Below are 20,359 nucleotides of genomic sequence, written 5' to 3' on the forward strand. Positions count from 1 at the left end.
AACCTTCCTATTCAGAAGAAGATGAGGGTTGAAAGAGAATGTCTATGGGCACAAACTAGAGGGCCGTTCTCCTGCACAAGTCCTATTAACATTAAAAAGTACGGCTCTACACCGACCACTGAGATTGCAGCTGTACAAGAAACAGAAAGGGCAGGGTCCTTCCCTAGAATGGTTATCAGAGAGATTGAGAAAAGGCCTCTGTTTGGCATATGAGGATTAAAGATCAGGTGAGAAACTAGTCAGGTGACAGAGATGGAGAGTGAGGGATGGAAAGTGAGGGTTAGGGATAGCTCAGAAAAAGGCCCTGCTCAAGAAGTTGTATCTGAGGGAGAAAGAGGGGGTGATATAGTTTGATAGCAAAGACAGGGGGTGTCTGTCCCCAAAGGAGATCAGACAGTACTGGCAGCAGAGAACCAAGATAGGGAGGCAGGAAGGAAGGAAGGGTAAAGGAATTAAAGGGAGAGTTAGAGAGACTTTTTCCTGTCTGTTTAACCATCCATTCCTTATATCACTATATTAGCACATCCACTGAGTCACCATTCTTCTCAAAGGGCAAAATAAATTTGGGGATAATAATTAATCAGATGAAGTTAAAGGCAACTACCTATACTGTATCTAAAAAAGAAACTCATACCAGATTCTTGCCCCCATACCCTGGAGCACTGAGTATTAATTTGTGTCTTCAAGCACTAATATTTTATGCCGGATCAAATTAGCTTGCATGCATGCCAGCTGGTGAACTCAGGGCTGGTTTACCCATGCAGCATAATGAGATGGTAGAATCCTGAGATGGTAGAGTGCGTTGTCTCATTTCAGGGTGCAAGTATCATCCATCTTTATTTATTTTTATTTATCTATATAAACCGCTTTGGGAACTTTTGTTGGAAAGTGGTATATAGATATTCGTCATCATCGTCATCACTTTGTAATATTCTTCCTTTTTTTTTTTAAAGACTACTGGAACTAAGACGCACATGAAGGAAAATGGTTCTATTCCAATCTTCTCCCTGCTGGGTTACTTTTCTTCTTCCAGGGAGGTGTTGTTGGTTTAAATTAAAAACCACCACCACCACCTAGAAGAACATTTAAAATGTGTTCCCTCACCTGCAGTCTGAAGTGTTGCAGGCCATCTTACCATTGAAGGACTCATTCTGCTTCATGTGTATAGCAGGCCTCATTCAAAATAGACAGAGGCTCATTATTAATTTTAAAAACCCAGTTTATATTTCCTGTTTCTTACACCTGACAAAATGTGTTCTCATCAAAGCCTAAGAAGTGTGCTGTACTCCATTTTATATGTCATTGGTGATGCTCAGTGAGCAATTAATTTGCTACAGTGTTAAAGTCTACTGTTACACCATCTCCACCTGTTATACCAGGCAAAACAGCTTTAGTCCAGATATAAGAGAACACAAATCCTTCCTGGGAGGACTCTGTGCTTGATATATAGATTTTAGTATTATTAAGGATAGCAGATTATATATGGGGCAAACTGGTAGCAGTCATGGAAGTCCATGAATTTAACTGCCTCTAGAATAACCCATTTATGTCAGACTTCTAAACACATTTACTGGGAAGCAAGTGTAAGTTATTTCTGTGGAACTTATGTCTAAGTATGTTTAAGATTTAGCTCTTACTTGGGAGTAAGTTCCTTTAAAGTCAGCTAGATGTCTTTCCAAATGAATAGATTTGTTTCCTGGTGTACACCTACCATAATTATTTTGGATGAGCTTCTCTGGTGAAAGGCAGGTGCCCTTGTACAATGTGGCTTGGAGACATATACTGTGATGTCTATCACTCTAATTGGATATGCTATTGCATAAAATGCAGATCTGGATTAATGTATAAATCAAGGCTATAGACAATGAACATGTTTTATGCCTGTTAAAAAGCTAGACTATGTTGTGTTTTGACATAGCTGTTCTCTGACAAATTCACAACTTTTATTCTCCAGTAAATCTTCCCTATATTGTAGTATGAATTAAACTTTATGTTTATCAATCAACATATCTGTTGGAAATGAGAAAAAATATGAAAAAGATGAGACGCTATCAAACAGTCTAAAAATGTTCTACCTTATACAAGATGCCTATGATAAATACAATTATTCCAAAGCACATGGATGCTGTTATAGGCTGTGATTCCATGTGAAAGTATCTGGAAGTAAACTAGTGAGCAGGAACTCCAAGTAAGTGCCCTTAGGCACTTACACAGCTTACATTAACATCTGTGTATTTGAGCAATTATTAGAATTATGGTACATTGGAATTAAGGACTGGTTCAAACATGCATGTACAACACTTGATAATGCAAGTGATGTACATCTGTCCATGATGTCTGAAGTGCTGTGAAAGTCCTGTCTGTGGTGTTTTGATGTATGGTGGTGTTTCACACATACAGATGACCACTTCTGGCCAGTAAGTGATGGATGTACATGTGTGAACTCAATCTCTTCCTATGTAAATGTTTTGAGAATCCTTATGCAATTTATCAAGTACTCCATTTAATATGTAGCATTTCTACATCACTTTTCATAGTACAAAGTGCTTTACATTCCTGTATAGCATGTAAGAGGTAGCAAGCATAGCTCAGTGGCACATTTTTTGCATCCAGAAGGTATGAGATCCAGTCTCTGGCATCTCCAGGTAGTTCTGGAAAAAACCTCTGTCTGAACCCCTAGAACTGTTCTCTGTCAGCATAGACAATATTAGGCTAGATGGACCAACGAATTGGCTCAATATCCATTAGAGAGTACTGTAAACATTACATCGTAAATAGCTGCATGCTTAAATTGCTAAAATATGTAAAACCCAGCTGTGTATTTGATACATATCTTTGGGCGTGTATACCTTACATTCCAGTCTCTATGAAGTAAATAAGGATCTATACATGCAGCACAATGAGGCAGTAAAGTTCTGGAATAGTAGGATGGAGTACTCCAAACACATAAATACTCCCCTACACAGGGATGGACTAGAACCTTTGTCCAGGATGTGCTCACTTTCTTCTTGGAGGCTCATTAGAGGAGCAGTTAAGTAAAGATTGTATCACCACCTGCTTTGTGAAGTGGTCAAATCCTACTTTTTGACCTCAGGAGTCTGCCACCTCACTTTGCTGCATATGTAGCAGGCCAAAGTCCCACTGATTTCCAGTTGAGCTTACTCCCAATAAAGGATTGCAGCTTATAGCTTTAGGGTCAGTCCCCATCTTATTGAACTCAACTCAACTCAACTTATTTTAAGGCAGAAGGTTTCATGAAGATTAGTGTTTAATTTCTAGGAGGAGAAGTGCTGGGGCTTCTGGCTTGCATGGAAAGCTTGCCTTTCACTTCTGAAAGTCTTTACCCTTCATTTCAGGTGTGTAAAAGTTGGAGTCGTTATTCAGGGATGAGAAAAGACTCCTCACACTTGGCATCAGAACAGGTTCCAGGGCTGAACTGAAACTAATATTATGCCATATATATCTTAGCTGTAGTTGAATTTGCATTTGATATCTATGGTACAATTCAGCAGGATGTTTTTCTGCATAGGCCTCCACTGCAATGAATGGGAGCTTGTGCAAGATAACCTCCTGCTGAATTGTTCCCTCAGTAAATACACTCTGTGCATATATTTGAGAATCACACATTGGCACTGCATATACATATATATTCATTCACATCTGCTTGTTCTACAGAAACTGGCATGTGCTTTTGGGCACTTGTTAAATTGTACAGCATAGGAAGGATCCAGACGATGCAGGGTTTGTGTAGACGAGTGCCTGATTAATTTTGCTTTCCAAACACTGCCCACTTGCCAGACGTAATTTCCTTTGAAAGGGTCTGCTTCAAAATAATCGACTCCCAAATAAATAGCTCTGGATTCCTTTTCTGCATGACATGATCAAATTTTCATAAAGCGAGGGGGCAGCTTTGGAGAACAGAACTCTTAATAAATGACATGATTATGGAGTGGGGACTGGAGGAGAAGGAGGGGAGGCTGAAGTCTTCTCGCCTGTTGGAGGATTTATTAAGAGGCCTGTGCATTCAATTTTCTGCATGTAAGTAATTATCTTTGATTTCATTTCCCGACCTTCTTTGCAGAAAGCTGCAGCGGCGAGAAAAGCCCTCCGGGCTCCTCGGCTTCCAAGAGGGCCCGTACAGCTTACACGAGCGCCCAGCTGGTCGAGCTGGAGAAGGAGTTCCATTTCAACCGCTACCTTTGCAGGCCCCGCCGGGTGGAGATGGCCAACCTGTTGAACCTCAGCGAGAGGCAGATCAAGATCTGGTTCCAGAACCGGAGGATGAAATACAAAAAGGATCAGAAGTCGAAGGGCTTGGGGTCCTCTTCGGGGGGGCCTTCCCCGACGGGGAGCCCTCCCCAGGCCATGCAGTCCTCCGCTGGCTTCATGAACGCCCTGCACCCCATGACTTCAAACTATGACGCCCCGTCTCCACCCTCCTTCAACAAACCCCACCAGAATGCCTACGCCATGCCCACTGCCTACCAAAACCCCATCAAAGGCTGCCCCACCCAACAGAAATACGCCAACACGGCGCCCGAGTACGATCCGCACGTCCTACAGGGTAACGGGGGAGGCGGCTACGGCCCCCCCAATATGCAAGGCAGCCCGGTGTATGTTGGCGGAAACTACGTGGATTCTATGCCCGCTTCCGCTCCCTCGCTTTACGGGCTGAACCCTCTGCAGCACCACCAGCCCCCCAGCATGGAGTACAACGGGGCCCCCCAGATGGGCTCCAACCAGCATCACGGACCTTGCGAGTCCCACCCCACTTACACAGACCTTTCCACCCACCACGCTTCTACTCAGGGTAGAATCCAAGAGGCGCCCAAACTGACCCATCTGTGATGAGGGGGCAGGACTGACTCGGTGGGGGAAGTTCATTGGAGAACTGGATTTGAGAAGGGGTGTTGATTGGCTAGCTGGGTTGGCTGGTTTGTGGTTGTGTTGGGGGAGTGTTGGTGGGCTCTTCCTTCAAAAACATTTGTGTCGAAACCCTTAAAAAAACCTTTCACCTGGTGCTCTGAAAGTTTGAAAACGGTTCCCAACTGGGTCGGGCATCATTGCACCACTTCTGAGCAAATAGGAATCGAATCGACGTTCATCAGGGGTCGACTTCCCACTGTTTCCATTTCTAAAATAAGTAGGGGGTGAAGCCTTCCCGGAAGTTACGTAATTTGACCTGGAAGCCTTTCCAACAGTGGCTTGTGCTTCCTTGATGGTGAAGAAAATGCACTCTGCACATGTTCAGAGCACGCTACTATTTGTTCCAAATCTGAGCCCCTTAAAAACAGGCTCCGTGACTAGCTCTAGAAAACCCAAGTTTAAATCAAGGTCTGGTCATCTCCATCACTTAAATCGAATGTAGATTTCTTGTCCTCCATGTAGGAATCTTGTTTCCCTTTCTTCAGTGTAAGATCTTAGTGACCAAAACGCAATTCCAAGCACGCTCCATCTCCAGCAAATTCCACATTTCAGTGGAACTCAGGCCAGTTTTACATATTTCCCTAGAATAAAATGTAAGAGTTCTTGGCTGTACTACTTCACCCTGTAGGTGGGGGTAATATTTTTGAATGACTTCTGGTGAAAAACTTCCTGTATGTAATAAACTAGCACATCTTCTTCCTAACATGCTGTTTTCTACATGCAGCTATATTGGATTTTGGTTTATAAATGGGAAAGCATTCCAAAACATAATTCTCCACCTGAAGTTTGAAGTGGTACAGCCCAAAACTTTGCCACCTCAGTCTACCACTTCATTTTGTGTAGCTTGTAGACTGACTATTACTCTCAACTAATGCTTAATTCTAAGCAGCCCCTGCTGGAAAGACAGTTCCACTGAAGTCAGTGACTGACATGATGAGCAAGAGTACTCAAAGCAGTTCACTGAAATAAAATTTAAAAAGCTATAGAACTACTTTGAGTAGCTTTCCTCATAATGCCAACCAGTTAGATTTATTTCCAAGCCAGACCCCTGCAGAGCAACCTCAAGGGGAATACACAAGGCCACAAAACATATCTAGGACTCCAAGGCGACCTAGTTTTCTATTAAAGTACTTCAACCATTTGTTTGTCTCTACAATCTAAGTGGCAAAGGACTCACCCCCTCCTCACATTCACTCCGTGATAATGGGTGGAGTGGAGCTTCTGAAAGTAAGTTGTGGTAGTTATTCCAGATTTTACAAAATGTACCTCGTAGTCTTGTAGTGTACACCCTATAGAGACCAAGAAAATGCATTTATATATTCTAGCTCCTTTTATTTAATAGTGATTGATTATGAAAAAACGGATTAAAATAGATTGCCTAAGGTTATAGCTGGTGCACACAATCCCCAACATACTTGCTTGGTAATGAATTATTGAAATATATGAAGCTAAATGGGTATGGTTCAGCAATAAATTATTTTATGCATTTCCCATTCATTTCAATGGAACTTGTGCAGGAGAACTTCCCGCTAGGTTTTGCCCAGTAGGTCTCTCCTTCCACTGAATATTCCAAAACTAAATACATACAGTTGGAATGAAGCCCCATTTCAAGGGTGGTACCAAATAAATGTGTTTAGAATTGCAGAAGACCATGTGTTAGAGACAATCAGATAGAGGCACAGAAAACAAATAATTCAAACTTGAAGGGTTTTCCAGAATCAAGGCCAGTTGGCTGAAACAATGCATGAGTTGGGTGGGAACTCGAAAGCGAACTTAAATCCTTGACCTCCTTGAAACATCTGATACATACTTAAACAACTCATGGAGCCAATTAATCAATTCCAAGTTTGCATTTCATATTGAGGTTTCGACACAAACGTTTTTAATGTAGAAAAGGGTGATGATTTTTTTACATTGAAATCCGAACGAATAAACAATTCAATCTCTCTTTTAAAAAAGAAATGAAAGGAAAACACAAATCATACAATATGTGCACATAGTTGTGGATCGTGAATACATCAAGTATTCTTCACACTGTCCCCGTCTAAATAATCTGTCAAATCACAAATTTATTTTAAAATACATTTAAGACACTGAGTGAAAAAACCTTCATAATACCTTCCACGCCCACCTTCTCTCCACCACATACAAACTGTTGAACCTTCCCTCCTAAACAGGCTCCTCCCACTTTCCTCCCCCATTTTTTCAACCCCTTTATTTGAAAATATACACTCTTGCACATTCTTTATGGCCACGTGTTTTCGCCTCCCTAAATCCTACGATCCACCAGAATCTTTCAGAAATTGAGGGGAGAAGATTGAGGAGCCCTTTTGCAAACTACTTTATTTTAAAAAATTAATTAATTAAAATATATGACAAAATGGGGCGGGGCGGGGAATATTAAAAATTAGGAAGCAAAATGGGGCCGGTTTGCCTATGTTGACCCCCTGGTGAAGTGACTGCTACGCCCCTTTCCTGAGGATCTGTTAAGGGCCGGGGCAGTCTAAGGCGTCTTGCATTCATGTCTGCGCCTCTTCTCCTCTTGAACGTGAAAACAGGGTATATTTGAACAGAAACTGATATGTCCTCCAAATAGAAGCGGAAGTAAATGGTCCTTTGGGGAGGGGGCTATTGCTTGACGCTTCTTCTTTGGTCCGGCATCCTTCTTGCACTTAGAGTTTACATTTTAATGGGTATATATACCAACTTTTGAAGGACACCCCTTGGAGACGTCTTTCAATGGGGCTGTGCGTGTGTTCCGGTGAACATTCATATATATAAATATATATATTATATATTTATTGGTTATAGCCAGTTTTAAACTATTTTTTCTTTGGTTGCTTTTGTATTATTTATCCCCAACATTATGTATTTATAAGGAAAAAAACCCAATATGTACTTTTTATTTTTAGTATTTACTTGTTATAAAGGAACATGTGTTTTCCCCTTGTCATTGTACAACCAAGACTTTCTTTCCTTTTCTTTCCTTTTTCTTTTTTTAGTTATTGTAATTTAGGGAAAAAGCCAGTAGTTACCTTTGTACTTAAAATAATGTGTTTAGTTCTACTGGAGGCATGAAAGCAGAGCCAGAACTGTAATTGTATAGTCCTGAGTTAGAAGAACTAGCTACCCCCTCCCTTTTCTCCTCTTCTTCCTCCACCACCTCCTCCTCCTCTTTTTGGAAACATCTTTTGTTGTTCTTTACAGTAGATAACTTCAGTTCTTTGCTTAAGGGTTGTCTGTTGATCCAATTCTTGAATAAACTTTCTGTTCTTAATTTGCTCCTGTTCCATGGGTCAGATTTGAAAACAGGCAGAAAAGAGCGGTTTGGTAGCCGTGAAACAGTCAGAGGTTTTAAAACTAACATTTCTAAATGCTTCAGACATTAACGAGGAAGATATTTATCAGTTCGCTCGTCTCCCGCTTATCCCTTAGGTTATGACTGCCGTGGCTTGATTTTACAGCTTATAAAATTGGAACACTTTTCCTAGCTGATTGTGTTTACTTAAAAAGTTAATCGCTAGGGGGTTCATTTCTTCTCCGGCTCCCCCTATCTCCGCCTTCCTTCCCTTCCACTTTGAAAATCTTGTTCTAAATACTCTCACGCCAATTAAAATTACCCCTCATCTTCTGCGGATACAAAGAAGGGCGATCACGTGCCGTCCAGACGAAACAGCCATTGGACCTCAAATGAAAACAAAGGAAAATGATTAATCATAACAAAAGGCACACGGGGCTTTCTTGCTGAAATTAAGAGAGAGGGGGGGGAACCTGTCGTGAAATTAAATCACTAAATAAAACAAGAAAGGAGTTGAAGGCAGATGCTGCTTTCTCTGTAGAAAGTGAGGGGGAGGGGAATGTGCTAGAGCAAAAAGATAAGATAACGCCTCGGCTAATTTGTATTTTATGCTCCCAAGCCTTAAGAAAACTTATTTTTACAAGCAGCTCGTTTCCATAAAACGTTTATGATGTTGGAACCGAATGTAAACGGCCTGTCAAATTAGAACGTCACGTTTATATGGCTGTAGGAGGACTGAGGTCGAAATGCGAGCTTTATGGAGGAGAGAGCTTGGGACGGTGCTGGGCGGGCAACTCTGGGCGGTTTTTGTACTGCTGCTGCCGCTGCCAGCACCATGCTCGCTCCTGCTTCTCCTTCTGCTCCCACTACTACGAACATGTGATGTATTCAGTGCAACCACAGTGCTAGGCGATGTGCCGAAGGGATGGGACGCAGCCTTTCCCTTAGGTTCTTTCTCCCTCCTCGCTTTGGTGGTGTTTTGTTGATGACTTGGTTTTACTTATGAAAATCTCAGCTTGTGTACAAGAAGCAACATTTCTTCCTAGTTTCCTTGGGGTTGGGGAATAAGAAAAAAACAACCAAAACAGAACAGTCGTGGATTTCCTCCAGGAAGTGGTGGAGTGTGGGAAAGGCTAAAATATCTTTCTTAGGATTTCAGAATGGAGAGGCCAAGGAGCTTTTCTGCAACATCCAGGGCACTTCTTATTCAGAATCTGCCTGTCTGCCTCACTCCACAAAGAGGCACCTATATTAGCAGAGGGATAGCACAGTTGCTGATGTCTTCTTTCCATTTCTTTTTCAGTTGTTATCCCCTTTAGGACAAGGAACCATCTCCTCATTCCTTTTGCTATGTAAACTGCTTTGAGACCAGTTTTGTTTGTCTTGAAAAGCAGTATATATAAATATCCATCATCATCACCATCATCATCATCATCAACAACAACGTCTGTCTATCTATCTATCTTTCATTTGTGCTGATCTTTGATTGTAATAAACTCAATTGAAATATCTCTCATTGTACATCATATACCAGAAACACAACTACTAATTAATGTTATCGTATAACAGACAATATTAATTTGTTGTGTTGCTGGTATATGAGGTACAAGGAGAGAAGGTGGTTGGTAGATGGGATGGCACTGAGCATTGCTATGGCACTTATTTATTTATTTATTTATTTGATTTGTATACTGCCCTTCCAAAATGGCTACTTCTGAGTCATACCTCCTCTGCTCTTTGGTCAGTACAAACAATAACAAGTAATCAACTCCTTGGTCATAACTAGAATGTTGTGGGTTCTTCAAGCCCTGATACTAATTTTGGTTGGTTGATAATGGCTGTGTCCATTATAAGAGGAGGATGATACAACTAATATTAACAGACCATTGGTTCATCTATCCCAATATTGTTTATACCCACCCTGATTAGCAGCAGTTTCCCTAAGCACTCGTGGAGGCCTTTTCCAGCCCTCTTGCCTCTTTGTTCACGCCAGGGACTAACCCTGGAATCCCATATTCACTGCCACTGAACTATCTCTGAAGCCATAGTTATAAAGACTTGATTCAATCGTTCTAGAGTGAGAGCTGAGAGTTACTTCAGTGTAGCCAGAAATTCTGCTGCAGCAGTCATGTCTGAAAAGAGGAACCATGTGGGTGGAACAAACTGAACCATGTAAGAGGAATCTCTGTAAAGAGGAACAAATGACATGGTTCATTTTTGCACTAGAATCATTCACTCTCAGAAGACAGTATTGTGGGAATCACCTGGAAGCTTGTGGTTAAACTTTACACAGGGCCAAAACAGCCATTATGTTGGCCATGCATAAAGTGTCCCACATGCAAATGCACTTATCATGTGAATTGGCCAATTCATGCGTAGAATTAGCACATCAGCTATAAGCCCACTCAGGCTATCAGTTGCTGGGATCCTTTCATAAATAAGCTGATTCACATTGTACGTGTATTTACATATGGCATGCATGCATGGAACATTTGCAGGAGCATTTTTACAGTGGCCACAGTCATGTCAGTTTCATCTCACATGCTACTAAATGCACACCACAAAGATAATATCTGATCCAGACCTTAGTAACAGTGATGTCTTACTTCCATTTCCCCACTACTTTCTATAGGATTACACTGGAATAAATGTCGCTGGAGTGAAGTCTTTTAGAAAGAAGGTTGGATATTGTTCTATAACCATGGTTGTCTGCTCTTAAGTTGTTGCTGTAGCATAGTATAAATGAATCACATTGTGTCTGCAGTTTGCAACCAAGTAATTCCACACATATTAGATGAAAGGGGTTTTGGATGCAACATACATTCAATAAATACACCCATTCTTTTAAAGTCTAGTCAGTGCAACTAGTCTCTAATCAATGAATAAGAAAAATATATTGTATTTACAAATAGGCATGAACTTCAGGCCAGAGGGCTTTGCAAGGACAAATATGTTAATTTTGTTTTATATTTGATTTTTCTTGTTTTCTCAGTATATTAAGTTCCATGGATAGTTCTAGTCTTTATGCAATCATAAATAACAATTAAAACAACAGCAACCCTGAAGCACCCTTTCCCCTGCGTCCATGACTGTAGCTGGGTTATGCTCATCCATGCAAGAAGTAATTTAATATTCTGTGATGCTATAATTTAAAAGCATAAGAGCGTGGAAACTTTGATTGGGATCTGATCAAACAACAATAGCCAGGAATGTAAGGCCCCTCCCCCCACCATTTCCCTGAATGCGATTTTATGGATGATATGACTTAGCTAAAATATTGGTCATCATGTTATTCAGACCTGTATTCAAGGGTTTCCTGAAAGAGTTTTAAAAGAAGTGAATGCAATGCCAGTAAAAAGGTTCATTGTATTGCACACCATGGGTAGAAACATTAAGGAGAAATCGTACTCCTCTTTGCCTTGTAGTAGTATTGCTCCCATCATCAGCAATTAAGGAAATTACACTAAAATCAATTTGATTTGGTTTTAAAAACCACACACTTATGATCTGATGCAAGAGAACTTACCTTTTAAATTATTTTGTGTCTTTTGGCAGGGAAAATCTAATATTATCTAGGTATATTTGGCTAGAGGATGCATCAAATAAGGAATATCTGTCTATGGGTCCCACCCCCAATGGTTGCAAATTGCTCTTTAAATATGCAATAAATCCAGTTTAAGTGAGGATTAACTTGTCACCGGGTGCAAAGAGGCCTCTTCTTCTAGAATGCACAGGAAAGTTCACACTTCAGCAATACATCCACAGAGTGAAAGACCCCCTTTGCATTATATACACACATGCAGAGGATCTCTCTCTCTCTCTCTCTCTCTCTCTCTCTCTCTCTCTCTCTCTCTCTCTCTCTCTCACACACACACACACACACACACACACAATATTTCCAACAAATTGCACAGACAGAATCTGTTCCATTGGAAAATAATACAACAGTATCCACATTGATACTTAATTGGCTCTTAAACGACTTGCTATTGAAATGGGGAGGGATCAGGTTTAATGTTTTATCCCCATCCAAAAATCCTTGCAGCCATTCCAAAATTTGTCATATTTTTCGTTGAATGTGCTTTACAAGTCTGTATTTGTATTTAGTATGTATATTCTCATATTTCAGCCTTTGCAAACCAAGTCATTGGTATTCTTGCAATATTTGTACTTTTAAAAAACAAATCCTCATGATAAGCCACTTCACACAAAACCATCTCCATCCTCATTAGCAAAATGCACACATGCAAGGACCATATCCTCTGTACTTATGATATTTTAACCATGTGGCAGCAGATCATCTTTATGCTTATAGCCAAATTAGGTTTGGATACAGTCTTAAGACTACAAAACCCATAATGCAGTGTCACTGTAGATGAAATACCTATGGACAAATGGATCTGAGGCCTTGTAAGCAATTGACAGCATTGAAGGTTTCACAGGGCAAATGGAGTTGAAGTTTGATTGGGCAGATGGATTTCCTGTGATCTTGGACTGGAAAATGGAACTGAAAATGGAATTCCATCAGTGGGTTTTGTGCATGCCTAACTCAAGCATTCAAAAATAATTGCTTTTCAAACAACCTGTCCCACTTTCCCCCATATTCTTTCAGCACTCCCCGATCTTCTTGTCAGCTAATGTAGGTGGTGGCATTCCTTTGCCTTTGTTTCACAGCATTTTTACTCCATGTTTGGGACAGCAAATCCTCTAAAGTAGAAATAGAATCTTTTATGAGTTTGCGCAGATTTAAACCAAGCACCAGTGCCACAACTAAGGCGCATTAATGTGTATTTCAGCAATACTGAAATCTCATCCTCATCATATTCTTAGGGGTTCTCTACAAAGTTTAAAGAGTCCTATCCTACAGAGGATGTATACACTCCTGTCCTAAACAGAACTGTGTAGTAGTAGTAGGAGGAGGAGGAGGAGGAGGAGCAGCAGCAGCAGCAGCAGCAGCTGCTGCTGCTGCTGCTGCTGCAGGATGGACCTGACTCTGCTCTGCACACATTAAAAACAATCTAGATGCAAAGGAGCTGAAAGTGAAATAGAGGTAAATAAGCAAGAACCCAACTACATCCATTGCATTTTAAGTCCCATCAGATTTAAGGGGAGAGATTTGTGCTTATATCTCCCCATCCAAATCAAACAATACTGTTTAAACAATACTGTTTAACGTTGGCTGCCCTATATGACTGCCTAAATGGTTTTATCCTACTATTAATGTTGGTGTATCACCCCAAATCACACCCAGACATGGCCTTTTGACTACCTATTTTACTACTCCTAACATATTTGTTAGTTTTCCAGAGCCCATCCTGGATTTGCATTCAAGGACTTTGGGAACTGTTTCTTGCCCGCACTGGAGACTCCCATTGCCTCCAGATGTAGGAGTTCTTTTTAATGCCACCCACACGGCTGTTTGAGTTGACAAAAGTTCCTTAGCTTTACTGCAGTTTCCCAGCCTACTTTCTACTTCTGGTGGTGGTGGTGCTGGGGGGGGGAATAAATGGAGCATATATAAACAAAGCCAAATAAACATCCTAACTTTTTATAATTGCCTTTTGATTCATTTTATAGATATCACCCCCGTACAGCCTACACATTACCTTATTTTTACCTTTACCAGTCAAATCCAAAACTTGAAATGTATCTTCTCTTAGGAATGCTGATGAGCACCCAAATTCTTTAGGATGTTAGCAAAGCCGGGGCTGTCAGAAGTCTTTGGTGAGAAAAGATTGATCGCTTCTCTTTCTCTCTCCCCCACCCCTCGCTTTCTACTCTCTCAATTTGTGTGGAAAACTGCAAACACACACACACAACACCCAAAACCTTTCTGGAAATATTTTTGGATATAGATTATGAACTTGTTTTGTAAAATAAACCCATAAAGTTGAGTTGATTGATCTAAGATAGATATATTTGGAAGTGCGGGGGTGGGGGGATGTATGTAACTGCAATTTTTTTTCTACTGTTGAAGAAAGCCCTTTTGCCAATCTTTGCCTGGAGGAGGAAGGGGCCTTTTCTACCAAATCAGTAATACAAACTGTTTCCCCCCTCCAACTTTAAAAGTTCCATCTGAACTCAGAGGGTCGGGAAGATGACAACTCCTACCAGGAGTTCTTTTGAACAAAGTTTTGTACTGACCTGGATTTTTCTGCTTATAATGTTTTCAAATGGCACATCCAAATAAATTCAAGTCTGATATTTCCACGTTTTCTTTCATTAGGTTTCAGTATGCCTAGTTATACATTACAAGTTTCCTGATTCTTCTTGGGCGATTTCTTGTTCATCCTTTGGGTGAGAAGAGGATGGGTACCTTCTTTCCTAATTCCTTCTTCCCTCCTAGATTTGGTTAAGGTCAACATCTCTGTCCCAGTGGTCAGGAAATAGTTAAGAAGACAGATTTTAAGCACTATCCCAACCTCTCTCTTCTTTCAACTCTTCCTTCTGTAGCATCATCCTTTGGACAGCATTTGTATCCAAAAGAAAACCCCAATTCATTTGTATACTCCAAAAACTAGGGGTGTTGCTACTGCTGCTGTTATTGTTGTTGTTGTTATTATTATTATTAGCCACTAAAGGAAAACATACTTTCTGTTTTCCACCAGGCCGGCCCTGCCATTGGGCGAGGTAGGTCACGTGACCAGGAATTGGCTGCAATTTATCCCTGCTCGTCAGTTTAATAGAGCAAGGTCCCCATACGCCTGTATTATCAGCAATATAAGATTTTTATTTATATATAAAAGGGGGAAGGAGGGGGAGGAGGCTACAAATAATATTAATACTAAAGCGATATAATATATTGGAAGGGCCTTAAAGATCCATCGTTCCTTCCCCTGTCTCTTTCCCTCCCTCCCACCCACCCACCCGCAATTTCCCCCTTCCCCCTCCCTTTTGCACTGGGCCCCTGGAAAAAGCCATGAATTTTGAATTTGAGAGGGAGATAGGCTTCATAAACAGCCAGCCGTCGCTAGCGGAGTGTCTGACGTCCCTTCCCGCTGTCCTGGAGACATTTCAAACTTCATCAATCAAGGAACCACCGACGTTAATTCCTCCTCCTTTGGAACAAACCCTCCTCAGCTTGGAGCCTTCTTCCAGCAGCCAGCCTACGCCAAGGAACCAAAAGAGAGCACGACATGGGCAGGCCCAGAAACCCACGCCCCAGCCTCCTTCCTTGGCTGGAGAATTCCCCTGGATGAAGGAGAAGAAATCCTTTAAGAAAGCCAGCCAGGTCCCTGCATCTTCTTCTCCATCGTCCTCTTCCTCCTCAGTGCCTGGATCTGCCGCTGGTTCTCCTGCAGGTCTGTTTGCAATCAAGGGGAAAGGCTGGGGTGAAGGGGGGAAAGGCGTGTATGTCTAGGGTGCTATTGGCGAGCTTTCGTGGACAGAACAGACATCCAGTTATTTAAAAGGCACTCGCTCAAAACACACCATCATGATTGTCTGACTGATTCGAACCTTATTCAAAGCAAAAAAACAAAAACAAACCCATATTGGAATTATAGGCTTTCTTTCTTTCTTTCTTTCTTTCTTTCTTTCTTTCTTTCTTTCTTTCTTTCTTTCTTTCTTTCTTTCTTTGTTTCTCCCCCCCCCCACTCACTCCAGTCAAAGCTTAAAACTCTGATAGGCGTAAAAAAACCAACACCCATCCTTTTTATCATATTCATTTTTGGCCTCATGGTTGCTAAATCGTTTTCTTCGCCCCGTTGCCTTGTGGTTGTTTAGGCTCTGGTTATTTACTCTTATGTAAAAAAAACCCTGATGTCTTATGTAAAACCTGAACAAAAGATGCAACAGACAATAATTCGACTACTGGGGGTGGGGGCGTTTTTTGTGAGCTGCTTTTATTTCAAAAACAGGAGAGAGATGGGTGGAAAGAAGGTAGCGGAGAAAAGGAGAGCCCTTTACCCCTCCCCCAGTTCTCCCAACCATTCACACGGCATCCTGTCCATCCATTTTTCGGATGCAAGATGCTTCCATTTCGAAATTCACTCCCCTCTGTCCCACAACTAAATTAAGCCCATGGGATCACCCAAGTCACCAAGCCAGAGGAGAAAGGGGTTCCTTCCCTTTTGCTCAGTGCCCTGCCCCCAGACATACTCATCAAAGGTGCAGGATTTGTACTACCCACCGATGGACGTCCTCCAAGGGACCGGAGGACCCAGGAAGGCGGGTGGGGTGGGGAAATGGGGTGCCTCCCAAGATTCCCTATTTTCCAGGCGGTGCTTTAGATAGATAGATAGATAGATAGATAGATAGATAGATAGATAGATAGATAGATAGATAGATAGATAGATAGATATGCCAAAGGAGTATCCCTTGTCTCTGGAGCGCGCCTGCGCGCTACTCTCTCCATATTCTCTTTTATTTTTCTTCTTTCGGTCAATGCAGCTTTGCCATTTATTTATGCAGTTTCCCCTTCTCGAGGATGATATTGGTATCCTTTCCTCACCACCACCCCTCGTGGTACCTGAGGTAGTGTAGGAAAGGGCAAGCAAGAAAAGTAGCGTCTTCTCTTGAAATCGATGACAAGAGGCTGGGATGCGTGAAGTAGAAACGTGGCGTGAATGGTGATTTCTCCGTTCCAGAGCGAGGGTGCGAGAAGCTCTTCCCTACCATCGAGCCCTCCTCCAAAAATACACACACACCCACTACACAACAAGGGCTAGCTGCGTTGGGCTCCCTCACGTTCCATTTGTTTGTAAGAGCTTAAGTCAGTCCGTGTTTCACGGATTTGTGTGTGTGCATGTGCGCGCGTCTGGGGGGTCCCCCGCAAGACCCTTCTCCCGTGCACAAAAAAGACACTAAATTCTGAAATTGGAACATAGGAACATAGGAAACTGCCATCTACTGAGTCAGACCATTGGTCTATCTAGCTCAGTATTGTCTTCACAGACTGGCAGCAGCTTCTCCAAGGTTGCAGGCAGGAATCTCTCTCAGCAAATTGTTCTAGACAACTTAAGGAGGCTTTCCTCTCCGCCCCCCGCCCAATTAAAAAATAACATGGGCACAATCCACCGGGAAACAGGTCCTTTACCTAGCCTACTTTCATTTCATTTCATTTTATCTAATTTGCATTGTATTTACTCTCTCCCTAAAGACCTTCAGGGCTTCTTAGACAGCAGCGGGAGCGGCTCTCGGCGCCTGAGGACGGCTTACACCAACACGCAACTGCTGGAGCTGGAGAAAGAGTTCCACTTCAACAAATACCTCTGCAGACCCCGTCGGGTGGAAATCGCTGCTTTGCTGGACCTGACCGAAAGGCAAGTGAAGGTCTGGTTCCAGAACCGAAGGATGAAGCATAAGCGGCAGACGCAGCACAAGGACACGCCCGAGGGCGACCCTGGCTACACCAGCTTGGACCCAGGCAAGGAAGAGGTGGTGGAAGAGGAGGGGGGCAGCTCTCCGTTTGGGGACCTCCTGGAGCTCCCTTGTCATTTCCCAGCCAGCGGCAGAGAGCCGTCGAGGGTCCCTGCTGGTTACCTGACACCCACAGAAGAGAGAGCCGCTCACGCAGAGCCAAACGGGCCAGCTGGCGCCCGCTCTTCCTCCTCTTCCTCTTCCTCTTCGGACAATGCCTTCCTAGAAAGCCAGAAGTCTCCTTTGTTGCCACCAGATCTCAATATCTTCTCGGTGGATTCCTGCCCACAGACCTCAGAGGGGCTTTCTCCGAACCTGCAGGGGTTCTTAGATAGCCCAGTCAATTTCTCGGTAGAAGACTTGGACTTTTTTACAAGCACACTTTGTACTCTCGATCTGCCACATTTGAATTTCCAGTAAACACCCAGCGACTTTTCTGATCTGCCTTGGGTTATGTGCCCCTATAAACGCACACACAGGCATACACACCAACAGCTAGCTCCGCCGGCCATTTAAGGCTGCCCCCACCCCTCATCGACCCCTCCCCAGTTCTGCTCGGCACCCCATTGAAAACACATTTCCTTGGAAAGATGTGTGTGTGTGTGTTCAATGGACCCCTCCGTTAAAATGTTTGTCACTTTAAAAAAAAAGAAGAAGCACCATATGTTTTGGCTAACTTCAGGTATTTTATATCTTTTAAATATTTCAAAAATCGAAGAATGGGACCAAAACTGGTGCTAGGGAGCAAGAAACAAAATATGGGCAAGAAGATATTCGTTTATTTGTTTAAGAAAATATACACTCTGGCCTTTTAAATATCTTCAGAGCTAAGATTCCATTCCATTCCCCTCCCCCGCCTATTCCCTACTGACCATTATTAGAAATTCTCCACACGGGAAGAAAATGTTTGTCAGTTTCTTAAAAGTGAATTTCTCAGGAAGCAAAACAAGACGTTTAGATTTCTTAATTTAAAAGCAAGATAGAAAGAAGAAATTTTAAAAAGAAAGCCGAAGGTTTTGCCTTTTCCTTTTATGTTTTAGAGGTAGATTATTTATTGAAATGCTTTAATAGTAAAATGCAAATTATTTATTGTACATTATTTTCATAGGTTAAATAAATGACTTTATAGTCTTAAAATGCTGTTTTCCTGTTGTATATGTATATATCTCTCTCTATCTTTTTTTTTAAAAGGCAAACATCTGTTTTAATATTCTTCCCTTTAATATGCACTGATATGTCATTCCTACTTTAATTCCTATTAACTGTTTTTAATGGGAGGGATAGGAGGAGAAAGAAAGGACAGTGGCCGTTGAGTAATAGGAATAAAGATGTAAAAGGCTTTCCAAACGAGGCCACGCTTAATCTTTTTCTTTTCTATTTTAAAAACTGAAAGATATAGATTATGCATTGTATGAATTTATAATGCAGTAGAGATCCTTTACAATCAAAGGTCATTTACAGTTTGAAAAATTGAATTTATTTAACTTTTTTTTAATGTTAGAAACGTTTTGTCCGAAGTGTTTTTTAAATCTCTTTTTTTTTTTTCTTGGAAGGGACAAACATTGAGCGCAGCGCTCTCATTTATACTGTATCTTAATAGCACAGACAGGAATCTACTACAAACTCGCAAGGGAACAGAGAGTGAGAAACGGAAACATGTAAGCGGAAAGTTGTTATTACAGTAGCGATGCCCGACTTCCTAGTCCCCCCACCCCTAAAAATTGCGAAATTAATTCTTTTTCTTTTTTCGTGGAAAAGAAAAAAATGCAACTTATCTAAAGCATGCATCCACAGTGGCTCAGAATAATTATAAATACAAAAGAAAGAGAGAAAGAAACAGAAGGCAAATCATCCTAAGTGGCCGCAGTACAGCTTTTAGAAATTATTTCTTGTTATAAAAGTTATTACGGGACAGCTGGAAAGAGGAAGCGAGAGTCAGCTTCCTACATTTTCAACGATCTGGAGAAACAGTGTTCCAAATTATGACACACACGTAAAAGAGGGAGGAAAAGAACTGAATGGTTCATGCAGCAGGACCTTCAATCCAACATGTCTAGTTACCAAAAAGACGAAATAAAAGTCTCGAGGTTTTCGATGGGAAAGGTTCTTTCTTTCTTTCTTTCTTTCTTTCTTTCTTTCTTTCTTTCTTTCTTTCTTTCTTTCCTTGTAGGGTGAGGTGAAATAGGAATCCGCAATGAACAATTCTGATTATGTCTTTCCCAGCGCCCACTTTTGAGATTTTTTGATTCCAACATCTAATTTTAAACATCAAACCCGAAAGAGTGATATCCAAAGTGGGTGGTTGGTTTGGGGCCGAAGGATAGCGAGAGAGGTTGCTGGGTTATGAATGAACAGCGGTCAGAGGAGAAATCACTGGTGGTGTAACACATACAATGTACACAGAGAGAGAGAGAGAGAGAGAGAGAAATAAATCATATTACGTCTTTGCTAAGTCACTGGTGTTTCCCCTAACTTGGCAGAATTTTGGGACGCATTCAAATCGCATTTGTGGGCCAAAGTAACACACTGAGATCTTGGAGGAGGAGGAGAGGAGATGGGGGTGGGGGGAGTAGAAGCTCAAAATGGCGCAGAAATTGAAGGCTACACAAGTCGAAGAGGTGGGGGAGAGGTGCGAACTAGGCAGCCATTATAGATGGAAGAAATTGTTCTATTATTTCTTGCGATGGGCGGCAGACGGCAGAATGATCGTAGGCGGATGGAATGTTGGCTGTGATTCCGAATAAACATGGAGGTTCTGAGATGTTCCACCTCAAT

General features: G+C 41.7%; 2 protein-coding genes across 4 annotated transcripts in view; both read left to right on the forward strand.

Moving 5' to 3' along the window:
- HOXB3 (homeobox B3) overlaps positions 1-8,207 on the forward strand; it is a 39,681-nt gene extending 31,474 nt beyond the window's left edge. For all 3 annotated transcript variants that reach the window (XM_053263631.1, XM_053263630.1, XM_053263632.1), the window contains one exon: positions 4,082-8,207. In XM_053263631.1, coding sequence (XP_053119606.1) covers positions 4,082-4,848 — 767 coding nt within the window. In that variant the 3' untranslated portion in view covers positions 4,849-8,207. The remainder of the gene's footprint in view (positions 1-4,081) is intronic.
- A 6,792-nt stretch (positions 8,208-14,999) lies between these two features.
- Positions 15,000-18,721, forward strand: HOXB2 (homeobox B2). The gene is made up of 2 exons (XM_053258858.1): positions 15,000-15,525; positions 17,325-18,721. The coding sequence occupies exons 1-2, from the start codon at positions 15,144-15,146 to the stop codon at positions 18,002-18,004; spliced, it is 1,062 nt and encodes a 353-aa protein (XP_053114833.1). The 5' UTR covers positions 15,000-15,143; the 3' UTR covers positions 18,005-18,721.
- Positions 18,722-20,359: the final 1,638 nt, after the last annotated feature.

This window comes from Hemicordylus capensis, chromosome 6 (assembly GCF_027244095.1).
Source record: "Hemicordylus capensis ecotype Gifberg chromosome 6, rHemCap1.1.pri, whole genome shotgun sequence".
Lineage (NCBI taxonomy): Eukaryota > Metazoa > Chordata > Lepidosauria > Squamata > Cordylidae > Hemicordylus > Hemicordylus capensis.